Here is a 12,824-nt window from a genome sequence, read left to right on the forward strand (position 1 = left end):
TGTTCTCTTTGGTCCATAGAAAAGTTTGCACAATTGTGCAAGGTTTTCGGCAGAGGGGTAAGGCGACTCCGGTTATTAAATGCTCTAAGTCAATACGACATGGATCGGATCTGTCCGTGTCAAAAGTGATGTTACTTTTAATAAAAACTTTTTCTTACTATTTACTGCTATATATAGGTACATATAACATACTGAATTCAGTATGCCCTAATAAGTATGATTGTAAAACGATACCATTTCCTACATTCTCCCAAAGGCGCCCGATCACTCGGACAATTGTGCCCGTCTAATAATAGAACTGCAATAATTGTCGAGGCTAAAGGGCAAGTGTGGCCGTGCGGTGGCCAGCCCTCCGGCCGTCGCAGGATAAGTCTTTCCAAATTACTGGACCCCAATAGTTTTGAATGATTCACGCTTAGTTTCACTTATTGACCAGAATATGGACCGTGATTACCTTTTTTTATTGTTTTTGAGTTCCTGATATTTCGACCAGTTACAATAGTTACAGTGTGCACCTTGTTCACCTGCTATCTTCAGTTACCCGTGAACAAGATTAATGTCACTGCGTCAAAATATCGGGAGCTCGAAAACAATACGAAAGGTAATCATGGTTCATATCCCAGTCGATATTAGTATAGTCGTGGACTCCCTTTTATAAAGCTACATAAAACGGCGTGTGACGCGCACTTGACTAATGTAATTATAATTTATAATTATAATTTTGTAAAATTGGAAATTACATCTCTATAAAATGTTCCCAAGCTGAGAAGAAAAGACTATACAAGATAAACGTTGAGTCCATACTGTAGGTTTATAAAAGTCTTTAACCTAGTCAGGTTACAATAGATTTAAGGCTCTGTAGGATGTTTTTTCGAGGAGAAATGGAACACATTGTGTGAATGCCATTCACGCCTTCGTGAGACATGCCTACTTATTTAGAATGAATTACTTTTGAAATAGTGAGCCAGGCTTCTGAGTAAGCAATGAAGGAATAATTGTTCAAAAAAGCCTATATTGCGTGTAATTTTATCCGCAAAGGCCCAGGCCCTGACCGGACCGGCTAACATGAGTTGCGTTCTCGCGCGCGCGTTTCATACTTGAACACTTCCAATGCGTGGGCTATCAAATCCGCTGCAAACTTTTATTGGTGCGACTATAGCCCTGATAACCTGGAAATAGGTTAGCCCGGATTGAAAAAAACATCTGTATATTTTAAAACTTACTTTATTCCGAAGCTTGGTCACCCTGGCGAGTTTGACAGTTGTGGCGTACTAATACTAATCACTGCACGGTACTAATTGACGATCTTATTCTGAAGGATTAAGATGAATTTTCGCATAACTACCCGATACATGGGTACGGACTGTTTTTACATCATTGTTTGTAACTTTTTGGAACGGTGACCAATTTAGGTATTATTTTTTTTATTGTGGAAAGGGGACACTCTAGGCTCATATCCATACTAAGTAATATTATACGTAAAAGGAAGTCTGTCCGTCTGTCTGTTATACCTCTTCACGCTTAAACCGCTGTACCGATTTAGATGAAATTTGTTATAGAGATTGTATGAGTCCCGAGGCCGGACACAGGATAGTTTTTATCGATAGGAACTGTCCCGCCCGCGCGGTGTAGCACCGGCGCTGGTGCGCCATTTAGTTGAAATGTAGTTGAGAATTTTAGTTGGTATAGAGATAGTTTGAGTCCCGGGGAAGGACAAAGGGTAGATTTCATTCAAGAAATCAGCCTGTAAAAGGGGGGATGGACAAAGTTAGTATGTGGAATCAAAAAATCGCAGATTGAAAAAAATCCTTAATTACTAATTCCACGCTGACTAAGTCGCGGGTAAAAGCTAGTAAATAAATAAAAATGTTTTTTTTTTCTAAACTGAAATGTTTTTTTTTTCTATTTCCAGCGCTCAAATGTTTGCCAGAAGACGATGCGTGCTCTTCGCAACTATCAAAAGAAGTAGAACAACAAGAAATCGGTATGTATCAGCAAGTTGTTGATAAATATTATCTAAAATTATTATTGTTTACAAATAGGCCATTTATCGGTACACTTGTTGAAGGTATACTATTAATACCTCATTATTAATAGCACTTTATCGCTAACATAAATAATTTCTCTCTAAAATAATGCCTACTTGCTTTAAATAGGTTCTTGCGTATGTCAAAGATAAAACTGCTCACATATAGAATTGAGTTTAAACCCATTTTAGACTACTTGCACGATTTCTCGGGCCTTATTTCAGACGGGCTTTTATTTAATAGGGCGGTGTAAAAGGAGTTAGAGCACGTAAATCAAGGGGAGAAAGGCAGGGTAAACGAGCAATAGGGCCAAAAACATACTTTTAATGTTATGGTGCGGTCAGACATTCAGCAGCAGCAATCGGCAGGGATTCGGCAAATATATTGATGATGTTTCTTTCGTTTTCCTTGTGTAGCCGATATGTGTGGCCGCACCCTTATACAAAGACTCGCAAACGTCAGTTGTCAAGTGAGAATTTCTTGCTTTTTAGGGTTCCGTAGGGGCCCTATTACTAAGACGCCTCTATCCGGCTTTCTGTCACCAGTCTGTATCTCATGAACCGTGATAGCTAGACAGTTGACATTTTCACTGATGATGTATTTCTGTTGCCGCTATAACAACAAATACTAAAAACAGAATAAAATAATTATTTAAATTGGGCTCCCATACATTTTTTTATTATTACATATCCTCCTGAGTCCCCCTTGTCATTATTGCAGTTTTGAATTTGGAACCTTCTTTTATTCCATTTTAATTCAAAATTCCATTAGGATTTAATCCTTTATATAGGACTCAGTGACTCAGGAGGCTGTAAATGGGCTTACTGGCCTCAGACTATTAACGTGATTTTTTGCTGTTTTTTGCGTAATGTGTGTAACCCTTCGTGCACCAGTCCGACTCGCACTTGTCCAGTTTTTCATCATCATAACTTAGAGCTTTGCTCCTGTCGGTGGAGTAATCGCCAATCATTTTCTTGTGCCAGTCTTTTAATTTCCCCATACGACCCGGTCCGGTACGATACGGGCCGGTCTTTACGATGTTAAAATTCAAATTCCCATTTCAGATATCCGCCGGCCGAGTTCAGCCGACGCGCCTGCCGAGTGCTTGTCAGGCAGCGAATGGGAGAGCAACTGCCATAAATGCCGCTGCGTGGCAGGCGGGGCGCAGTGCGTGCGGCGGCCCGAGTGCGATTCTATCGGTAAGTAGGTAAGCATTCGACAAGCTTACTGTCTTGGCCCACAATTCGACAGCTATAGGGAGCGTGCGCGTTGGAGGGTCTGCCATCTTGTGGTCTGAGGGTCTGAGTCGGAAACATGTTCTCGACGACCGGTCTGGCCTAGTGGGTAGTGACCCTGCCTGCGAAGCCGACGGTCCTGGGTTCGAATCCCAGTAAGGGCATTTATTTGTATGATGATACAGATATTTGTTCCTGAGTCATGGGTGTTTTCTATGTATTTAAGTATTTGTATATTATATATATCGTTGTCTGAGTACCCACAACACAAGCCTTCTTGAGCTTACTGTGGGACTTAGTCAATCTGTGTAAGAATGTCCTATAATATTTATTTATTTATTATATGTGCACATATCTGCCCTACTAAGCCAAAGAACGCTATCTCAAAACAAAATTCATTGCTAACTTATACTTTAGTTTCTATTACTGAGAATCCCATTTTCAAAATCTTCGTTTTTGAGATAGCGCTATTCGGGTTAGGAGGGCAGATATCGGCCCACGTGAATGCTCGCACTGCTAGGGCTTGAGAAAGGAGACCTAGGCTCTCCGAAACATGTCGCGCGAGTGACTACAAACAAGTGAGTCTAAAGCGTAAAATTATTCATTGTTAGTATGTTTTATTTCAGTTTCAATTCGAGTAATTAATTGTATTAAAACGAGACTGGGCTCGTCATGTCTGCCGAATGCCGGACGACTTGTGCGCCAAGTTAACCACAGAGTGGAAGCCCCACGAGTGTAACCGGGGAGCCGACATGCCTCGTCGGCGATGGCGGGATAACTTGAACTCCTTGAGAGGCTGGCCAGATGTAGCACTGAACAGGGACGACTGGAAGGAGAGGGGGGAAGCCTTTGCCCAGCAGTGGGACACAGTGTGCTCTGTATAAAAATAATAATTAATTGTATTACAGAGGAGCCGGTCCGCTGCAAGCCTAACACCACGTTCGAGCGCGACTGCAACACTTGCCGCTGCTTGGAGAACGGACTCGGTATATGCACTATCATGGAATGTGCGAGTGTTACTAGTAAGTGTCTAGTACCGACTACATACACATATACACGGTGTAACATGAGTAAACCGAATAATTTTAACAGCGTATTCTTGATCATATTTCGAGACAAAAATGTCCTAAAACTTTTTTGAAATTCGCCTAGTTTAAGAGATATTATTAATTAAAAAAAAACAAGCATTTATTGTTACTTAGTGTTAAAGGCCTTTTTGATGGTGATGTTGCTGCTATGGGACGTAGTCTAAATATCCCTATTGATAGATGCCAAAAAATGTCAAGTAACACTTTGCAAAAAGTAGGTTATACGAAAAAAACTATTTGGCGATATTCACCTAAACTCATATTACATTTTTTACTTCTTTTGACCTCAGAAATGCGTGGTTATAATTATTCGGTTTCCTCATGTTACACCGTGTATAAATAAGGCAAACGTACTGGTGCTCGACGCGGTCCCAGAACATGTCATCTTGAAACAAGTCATTGTTAATAGAGGTGACAGCAAGGTGTCATCTATTGGGCATTAGCATCTCGAACACTACTACGTTTACCTTAAACGTGCGGAAAATATACCAAGAAAATTTCATGGGATATTTGAAATTTTTGTATAGGTATTCTCTTTGGGTTGATTTAATTCTTAGGTCACAAATGTTTCTCATTTCAGCAGAAGCAGCCCCGTCGAAGCCGATTATACCTAAAGGCGTGGACTGCGCCCCGGGAACAACTTGGCAGAGCCAGTGTAACGAGTGCGTCTGCTCTCCAGAGGGCCGGCGGTACTGTACGGACAAGGCGTGTCCCGGACAGGAGACAGGTAAGATAAGATAACACAGCACCGTCGAAGCCTATTATACCTAAAGGCGTGGACTGCGATCCGGGGACAACTTGGCAGAGCCAGTGTAACGAGTGCGTCTGCTCTCCAGAGGGCCGGCGGTACTGCACGGACAAGGCGTGTCCCGGACAGGAGACAGGTGAGAGTAGCACAGAATACCGCCTTTGAGAAAATGGGGCGGGAAAGGCCGCGTGGACAAATCTAGCCGTGGGTGAGTTTTCTTTCACTGTCCCCGAAGGGGCCTCACGCGAGGCCCCTCTTGGGGCGCGACGCCGTGGGCGACGGCCCACTCGATCCCGCCTAGCTACGCTACTGCAACTATGAAAAGCATTAGCAAAAGTGTATTAAAGTCTAAATTAAACAAAAACCGGGCAAGTGCGAGTCGGACTCGCGCACGAAGGGTTCCGTACCACAATGCAAAAAAAAAAACGGTCACCCATCCAAGTACTGACCACTCCCGACGTTGCTTAACTTTGGTCAAAAATCACGTTTGTTGTATGGGAGCCCATTTAAATCTTTATTTTATTCTGTTTTTAGTATTTGTTGTTATAGCGGCAACAGAAATACATCATCTGTGAAAATTTCAACTATCACGGTTCGTGAGATACAGCCTGGTGACAGACGGACGGACGGACGGACGGACAGCGAAGTCTTAGTAATAGAGTCCCGTTTTACCTTTTGGGTACGGAACCCTAAAAAAAACTCATGTTGAAACAATATGAAGCTGGGATGAACTTAAGTTGAGGAGTGTCATGTTATATTGAACTTATATTTGTAACTTATACTAGTATCTAAAAATAATTTAAACACCTAATTAAGTAAATTAGCCTAAAAACAGTATGTAAAGTGAGGAGCCTATTTCTGCCAACATGAGGCGGAGGCTGAGGTTGTATTGTACCTACCTATGATGTAAAAATATGCTGTTCCGTGAATAAATGGTTTTTTTTTTATCATTTGCAAAAATGCTGTGGCCAATGATGATGAACCTCAATTTGTGATATTGCAGAGCCCCTCCTGCGCTGCGCGCCGCAGAGCCAGTGGAAGAACGACTGCAACATGTGCTGGTGCAACTCCGGCCGGGCTATGTGCACGAAGATGGGCTGCGTCGGCATTCCTAGTAAGTCTCTTTAAAACCCGGCCAAGTGCGAGTCGGACTAATAGTCAAATACCCTATTGTACCCGTTATCGAGTATAGCCGACAGTGGTCCAAATGGTTAATGTAATTCAAGTAATGGCCTATATCTAAGGAAGCGTGCTGGGCCCATAACCTAATACAAATTAAAGAAACGGCTTTTGCTATGCGACTTTAATTATAGACAAACAATAAACAGGCGCAATCGAACAGAGTACAAAAGTAAAAGTGACATATACATCTATGCGTAGAGCAATCGTGTGCTATAGTTCATTTTTGTTTAGCATTAAGAAATAAGGTAAGCAATCTTGATGTGTCCTTTAATTGAAAAACACATTTTAAAAATAAATCACAGCAAATATGTAACAATTATGAATCTAATACGATCATTTATATTCTTCTGCTTTCGTAAGTAATAGTTTTTGATTTTTAAAAAGCGTTTTCACCTCAGCAGCTCGAACAAGGGTACTTTGCTTCTTAAAAACAGTGAGCAAAATGCGATTTTGCTCACTGAGTCATTTTGTCTCACTCAGTGAGCAAAGTCGCATTTTGCTCACTTAGTGAGACAGTATGAGTGAGCAAAATCGCATTTTGCTCACTGAGTGAGACAAAATGTCATTCAAGTGACTTTTATTGTCAAATGTCATTTCAACATGCGGGGTCTAATACAAGTTCGATATACTTGGGTTCTATTATCTCTGTCCCTCTAGGTATGTTCTCACTGCTTAGGGTGAAAAATTTGTGTACTACACGAGATCAATAGTACATTATTGTCGAGGCTCGGAAGTAGCTACTTGCAGGCTGAGGATTCGTTTTAAACGGACGACCTTGGGAGTCCGTTTAATTGAATCCGAAGCCAGCAAGTAGCCTTCCAGCCGAGTCATATATAGTGCTTTTCTCAAAAATGGTGCAAGAAACATAAATATCATAGAAACATTTTACAAAAGCAACGTTCTTACGTATATATTTTCACAGAGAAAAGCCCTTGCCGCCTTTTTATTTTTTTAATAAAAAAATAGAAGTTTATTTTTCTGCCGAAAATACGCCAACCTATTTGAGACAACTAAATAGTCGCGGTACTAATCATCTGTTTGGCTGTTTAATGGGCCTGTGCCTTCATTTGATATGGCCATTTGAACTTTTAAAAAGTTTGGAACTCGACAAATAATGGAATTTGTATGCAACATTGCAGTCCCAAAATCGAGACTGCAATGTTTTTAACTTTTTAAATTTTGACTGACCATAAACTCCGCGCTTCGCGACCTATTTTTTAGACGGCATAGTCGACTTTGCCGTCCATTTTTGAGAAAAGTTATTTACATCTCGTGCGCTTTTGAATCCCTTACTACGCTCAAGATTCTAAATTAGATTCACTCGCTACGCTCGTGAATCTATTATAGAATCTTTCGCTTGCACGGGACTCAAAATAAGCACTCGAAGAAATATCAAACTTTGATCTCTTGTTGTACAAATAACTATTTTCAATTAAAAATCCTGTCAAGATCGCTTACCTTCTTGCAAGTTCTTTCTAATGCTAAAAAAAACGAACTACTTATAGGTGCAGTTTGCTCCTAGTTTTCGTGCAGGCGCTCAGGTGGTTTGTGTTTACTTTCATCAATTTAAAACACATAACTTAGTACGACTTTTTACACATTTCAGGTGAGATGCATTTCGACGACAGAAAAGGAGATCCAGAGGCAGTAGACATCCCAGAACCGGTAAGTCTAGCAATAATGTTAGGTAATATCTTAAAAAGATGCACTGGGATTTCATCCGGTGTGCACAAATTTATGTTTAAAAAAATACGGAATCCTTATAATATTTGATGATTTACTTAGGCCTTGAGTGATATATCCTCCTGAGTCCCCTTTCTCATTATTGCAGTTTTGAATTTGGAACCTTCTTTTATGTCATTTTAATTCAAAATTCCATGTGGATTTAACCCTTTATAATGAACTCAGGGACTCGGGAGGTTAAGATAGGTACTCCTGTGATCTTTAAACCACAGGGCATAGCCGACAAAGGTAACATTATAAAATGAACCTTAATACATTCTAATAAAGTTTACTATTACGTGTTGTATGAAATAGTTGTGGCAGTCATAAGGATACAAAATGTAGATTTGTGATCATTTAAAAACACTTACAGTCCACACTAGCTCCAAGGAATCAGGGAGATTAATTTAATAACAGACGAGGGTAAAAACTTTGTAGCGTCTCCTCTAGCTGTCACTGCAACCGTCGTGCCATAATAATCTAACAGATGGCGTTAGGGAGCTAGAACGCACAAACTGCAAATTAGTATGAGACCTACATCGCGCTTACGGAGTTATAATGTCAGTTTCTATACACTCGTATATAACTTCCGACCAACTCTCAATGGACTTCGGTCCCCAGGCATAACACCCGCCTGGAGAGAGTACTCTCAATTGCCTCTCTACCTTCTACAACTTATATGTACTTATATAGTTGGTCAAACCAATTTGTCAGTCAGTAAGAACCAGGAAAATTATACTCATCCTTTTCTTTTGGGTGCTAGTACTAGTGTAAGACAAAGATAGTACGATTCTCTCTGTCTATGTTTGAAATGAGACAGTCCTTTGACAAACTTTAACAGATCTCATTATCAGTTATTAGAAGTGAATCATACAATAAAGATACCTTTAAAATCGCCCTGATTCCTTCGAGATGTGTGGACTGTCAATCATCAGCGGAAGTAGCTGAACAGACGTAGTATTCAAAATTATCTGACCACCTTTTTAAAAATAGCGTGTGCAGATCATTTTAAACACCAAGCCCGCGTAGCTACTACTGCGATTGATTGTACGTGGGCCATACTGAAACTTTCTGGATTCTCATATCGTTGGGTGACAAGCAAAAGTCACTAACTAACACCATTGAAATTATTGGACAATAAGCCGTGTTACAAGTGTAATAAAGTGCATTGTTACTTTATTTTTTTGATAGTACTTAGTACTTTTGCTTGTCACCCGACGATATATGAGACGACTTATGTTTTCTAAGGCCAGTCCAGAAGTTTTCAGTGTGCCCTAAGTATCTGGTGAAAGATTGACACTTTCATAAACTGTTTAACTACCACGTTCATTTAAAATGCACCTGTTTTTTGTGTTAAACAACGTTGGTGAATGGGAATCAGTAGAATCAGGAGTTGGACCTTGTACCAGGTATGTGATGTTATTTAATAAATACAGACATTTAGTTTACAACTTAGGAAAGTTATCAAAAAAAGTGAAACGCATGGAGATAGAAACATTACATTTCTAGACTAGAATTGTCCGTATTTATGGTTAAATTTTCAGATATCCTGATAACTTATAAATTTTTTCAGAAACTTTCTGCAAATTATATATAAACAGCAATTAGTATAAGATGGAAATATTTCCACTCATAGTAAAAATATAGTAGTGAATATTCAGTCGCGTAAGCCTCGGTAGCTTAGTTGGTAGAGCGTTAAACCTTTATCCAAGAAACGCAAGTCCAAATCTCGTTAGAGGAGTTCAAACAGCTGTCCTTTATTTCATAAAACAAAATCGTTTTGTAACTTTTTCAGAACGATTTGCCTGAAGTACCAGATCTTAACAGTAATGATATACTTGAATCTGATGCAAAAGATCAACATATAAGCGAAAATTTAGATCTGGATACAAATACTGATCTAACTGAAGATCTTACTGGAGTTCATCTTAAAGAATTAGAAGATTTCGATCATAATGACGTAGACACACCAATACAAATACCAGATCAAGTTATGACTGATTTTGCAGCTAATAATAGTACAAACGTTCTCGGTGAAGATTTAGAATTATTAGAAGCTTTATTAAATGATAAAACTAAAGGAAAAACTGATGAGCAAACGTCTGATAATTCGAAAGTTAAAGTCGATAAAATAACTGAAGAAGAAAAAGCAGCATCTGATATTGTAACAGAAAATAAAGACGTTGAAATATTGGACGATTCTTATATTAATCAAAGTGAAACAGATCACCGTGTCAAGAGATCGGCGTGTAAACCAAATGAAGATTTCTTGGATGATTGCAACACTTGCAAATGCTCGGAAACTGGGCAAAGTTATAGTTGCACGCAGAACGAATGTATGGACAAAGATGGCAAAGACGGGGGTAAAGATGTGGATAAGGAAGTTGAAGTTTTCATGGAAAATGAGGTATGTGTTATTATACAAGCTTTTATTTAACTGTTTATACAGATGTAGTGCTTAATTTTTTACCATCGTATTTTCTCGGAAACATTCGTATTTGTCATGCTACTTCAGTTAATATATATCCATACTTGTTTCCTTTTTGGAAGTTATAATAATTATCCCACCAAAAACATTCTGTAAAAAACTAGCCAAGTCTCGATGGAGCTGCTTGTTTATCTCTAAAAAGTAATGAAATCTAGACAAAGTCGTGCCAAGTCTAAGGTTCCTTACTGCGATTTCTTTATTATTATAGTTAATGTTGTGTGACTTGGCCGTTGAAGGGTACACAAGGGTACAAAACCAGGTGCTCCGTGACACCATTGCACCAATCTGTCGCCAGACCCGCTACCCATTGACGATGGAAAATTGCCACTTGGAAAACGTTGATTCAATAACCAGTCAATTGTAGGCTTGATAAAGCTGCGTATTTCAATAATACTTATGTATGGGCGAGCCTGAAACAAACACTTCTTTTTGGTGCAATGGCAGATTGGTGCAATGGTGTCATGGAGCCCCTGGTTTTGTACCCTTGTGTACCCTTCAACGGCCAAGTCACACAACATTAACTATAATAATAAAGAAATCGCAGTAAGGAACCTTAGACTTGGCACGACTTTGTCTAGATTTCATTACTTTTTAGAGATAAACAAGCAGCTCCATCGAGACTTGGCTAGTTTTTTACAGAATGTTTTTGGTGGGATTTCACTTCTTTTTGTAGAAACGTGGGCATATTGATTTATTTTATTAGATTTTCTTATTTAACACATTTTTTTTCTTTTTAGGAGTAGTTTTTTTTATTATTACAAATCTTTCTTTTCTTTTTTTCTGGTTCTGATTCTTGTACAGTAGCAACAGTTTTTCGTATTGCCCATTCATTAAATCTAATAATTAAATAATAATCAGTAATCCGTCACTAATAATCATATAATGACTTGGCAATCGCACATAATGCTTTACTCGTACCGTACTCGTAAATATGTGTAATGCTCAAACTGCAATTAGCGCTAGCGTTGTGTTCAATTAGAATTATTTTTAATAGGTGACGATGATCCTTTTGTCATTATGCAGCCGTGCGATGGCCAAGTCATTATACGTATTACAAATTAAAGATATCTTATTGATACGGTTTTAACACCCCCTGGCACTGATTAAAATAACCGACTTGGTTTCACATTACATCTCAAAACTTTTTTGTAGTAAAAGCGTTGCGAGACTTGCACCTTTTTACATGTAATGTTTTTGATGGGATCTCATCTCTTTTTGTAGGCAGTCCTTCTTTTCGGGTAAACATATCTTCATTCATACTCACATCGTACATCGTAGAGTACCTTTACTTTACTTTACCTACTATTTGTAGGAACTGCAACAGTAACTTTGTAATATCATATATTTATATGGGATTACAAACTTACTTATGCAGTTCTTAGATCTTTAAAACGTGACTGATATTGCAATATTTTTAGGTTTTCCCTTTATGTGGCCATTAAACCCTAACTCTGTACCAAATTTCAGCTCTCTGAGTTTATGGGAAGTACTAGTTCTATTCTGATGATCATGAGTGAGTTTCATAAATGCGAAACTTTGCTTTCGCTTAACTTCGGAACTAAATGACCTACAGACTTGAAAGTTTGGATTTTAAGTATGTGATTATAGCTTACTGGATGCCCAAAATTTCTGCGTTCTGGTCTTATCCAGAGGTTCTCAAATAGGGGCCTGAAAATGCGGCGAAATGGTTCCAGTAAATATGGTATGGTACCAGTAAATATGGTACGGCAGTGTTTGCTTCGCGCTCGACTTGGCGGGGGCACTGCCGTGCCCCCCGATAAAAGGAAGTTATAATAAATACACGCTTTTATTAATAGTTATTTACGATACAAATGCGGAAAAGAGGAAATTCGAATTACCTATTCGCACGTGTATCGTACAACGTTTTACAGTACATAATTATGGCCCTTTAAACTTTTGACATACGCACGAAAAGTGCTATTAGTGCGGGATAATAGGACCATAGGTACTGTAAATATATATATTTTTTTACTTAAAGACCTATTTTCAGGGTGTAGATCACATAGAGCGGCACTCGGTGTGCAAGCCGAGCACGACATTCTATGTCGGCTGCAACCCCTGCCACTGCAACTCGGCTGGCACCGACTTCACCTGCACCAACAAGCCTTGTCCTCTGCCCGAAGATGTCGAGGTCTTCCATGAACTACACGTATGTTTATTATTTATTGCTATTTAGATTAAGAGCCCATCAACGTGCACACTAGCGCCACTGCTAAATAATCATAGAGCGGCACTCGGTGTGCAAGCCGAGCACGACGTTCCACGTCGGCTGCAACCCCTCCCACTGCAACTCGACTGGCACCGACTTCACCT

At 39.4% G+C, this 12,824-nt stretch overlaps 1 protein-coding gene across 1 annotated transcript in view; it reads left to right on the top strand.

Annotated features, from left to right (window-relative positions):
* Window positions 1-12,824, top strand: part of LOC134674194 (uncharacterized) — a 43,446-nt gene that overhangs the window by 17,209 nt on the left and 13,413 nt on the right. The window contains exons 2-10 of the mRNA XM_063532252.1: window positions 1,913-1,984; window positions 3,092-3,226; window positions 4,171-4,284; window positions 4,931-5,069; window positions 5,110-5,234; window positions 6,102-6,212; window positions 7,887-7,945; window positions 9,798-10,409; window positions 12,502-12,660. Coding sequence (XP_063388322.1) covers window positions 1,913-1,984; window positions 3,092-3,226; window positions 4,171-4,284; window positions 4,931-5,069; window positions 5,110-5,234; window positions 6,102-6,212; window positions 7,887-7,945; window positions 9,798-10,409; window positions 12,502-12,660 — 1,526 coding nt within the window. The remainder of the gene's footprint in view (window positions 1-1,912; window positions 1,985-3,091; window positions 3,227-4,170; window positions 4,285-4,930; window positions 5,070-5,109; window positions 5,235-6,101; window positions 6,213-7,886; window positions 7,946-9,797; window positions 10,410-12,501; window positions 12,661-12,824) is intronic.

Source organism: Cydia fagiglandana, chromosome 19, assembly GCF_963556715.1.
Source record: "Cydia fagiglandana chromosome 19, ilCydFagi1.1, whole genome shotgun sequence".
Taxonomy (NCBI): Eukaryota; Metazoa; Arthropoda; class Insecta; order Lepidoptera; family Tortricidae; genus Cydia; species Cydia fagiglandana.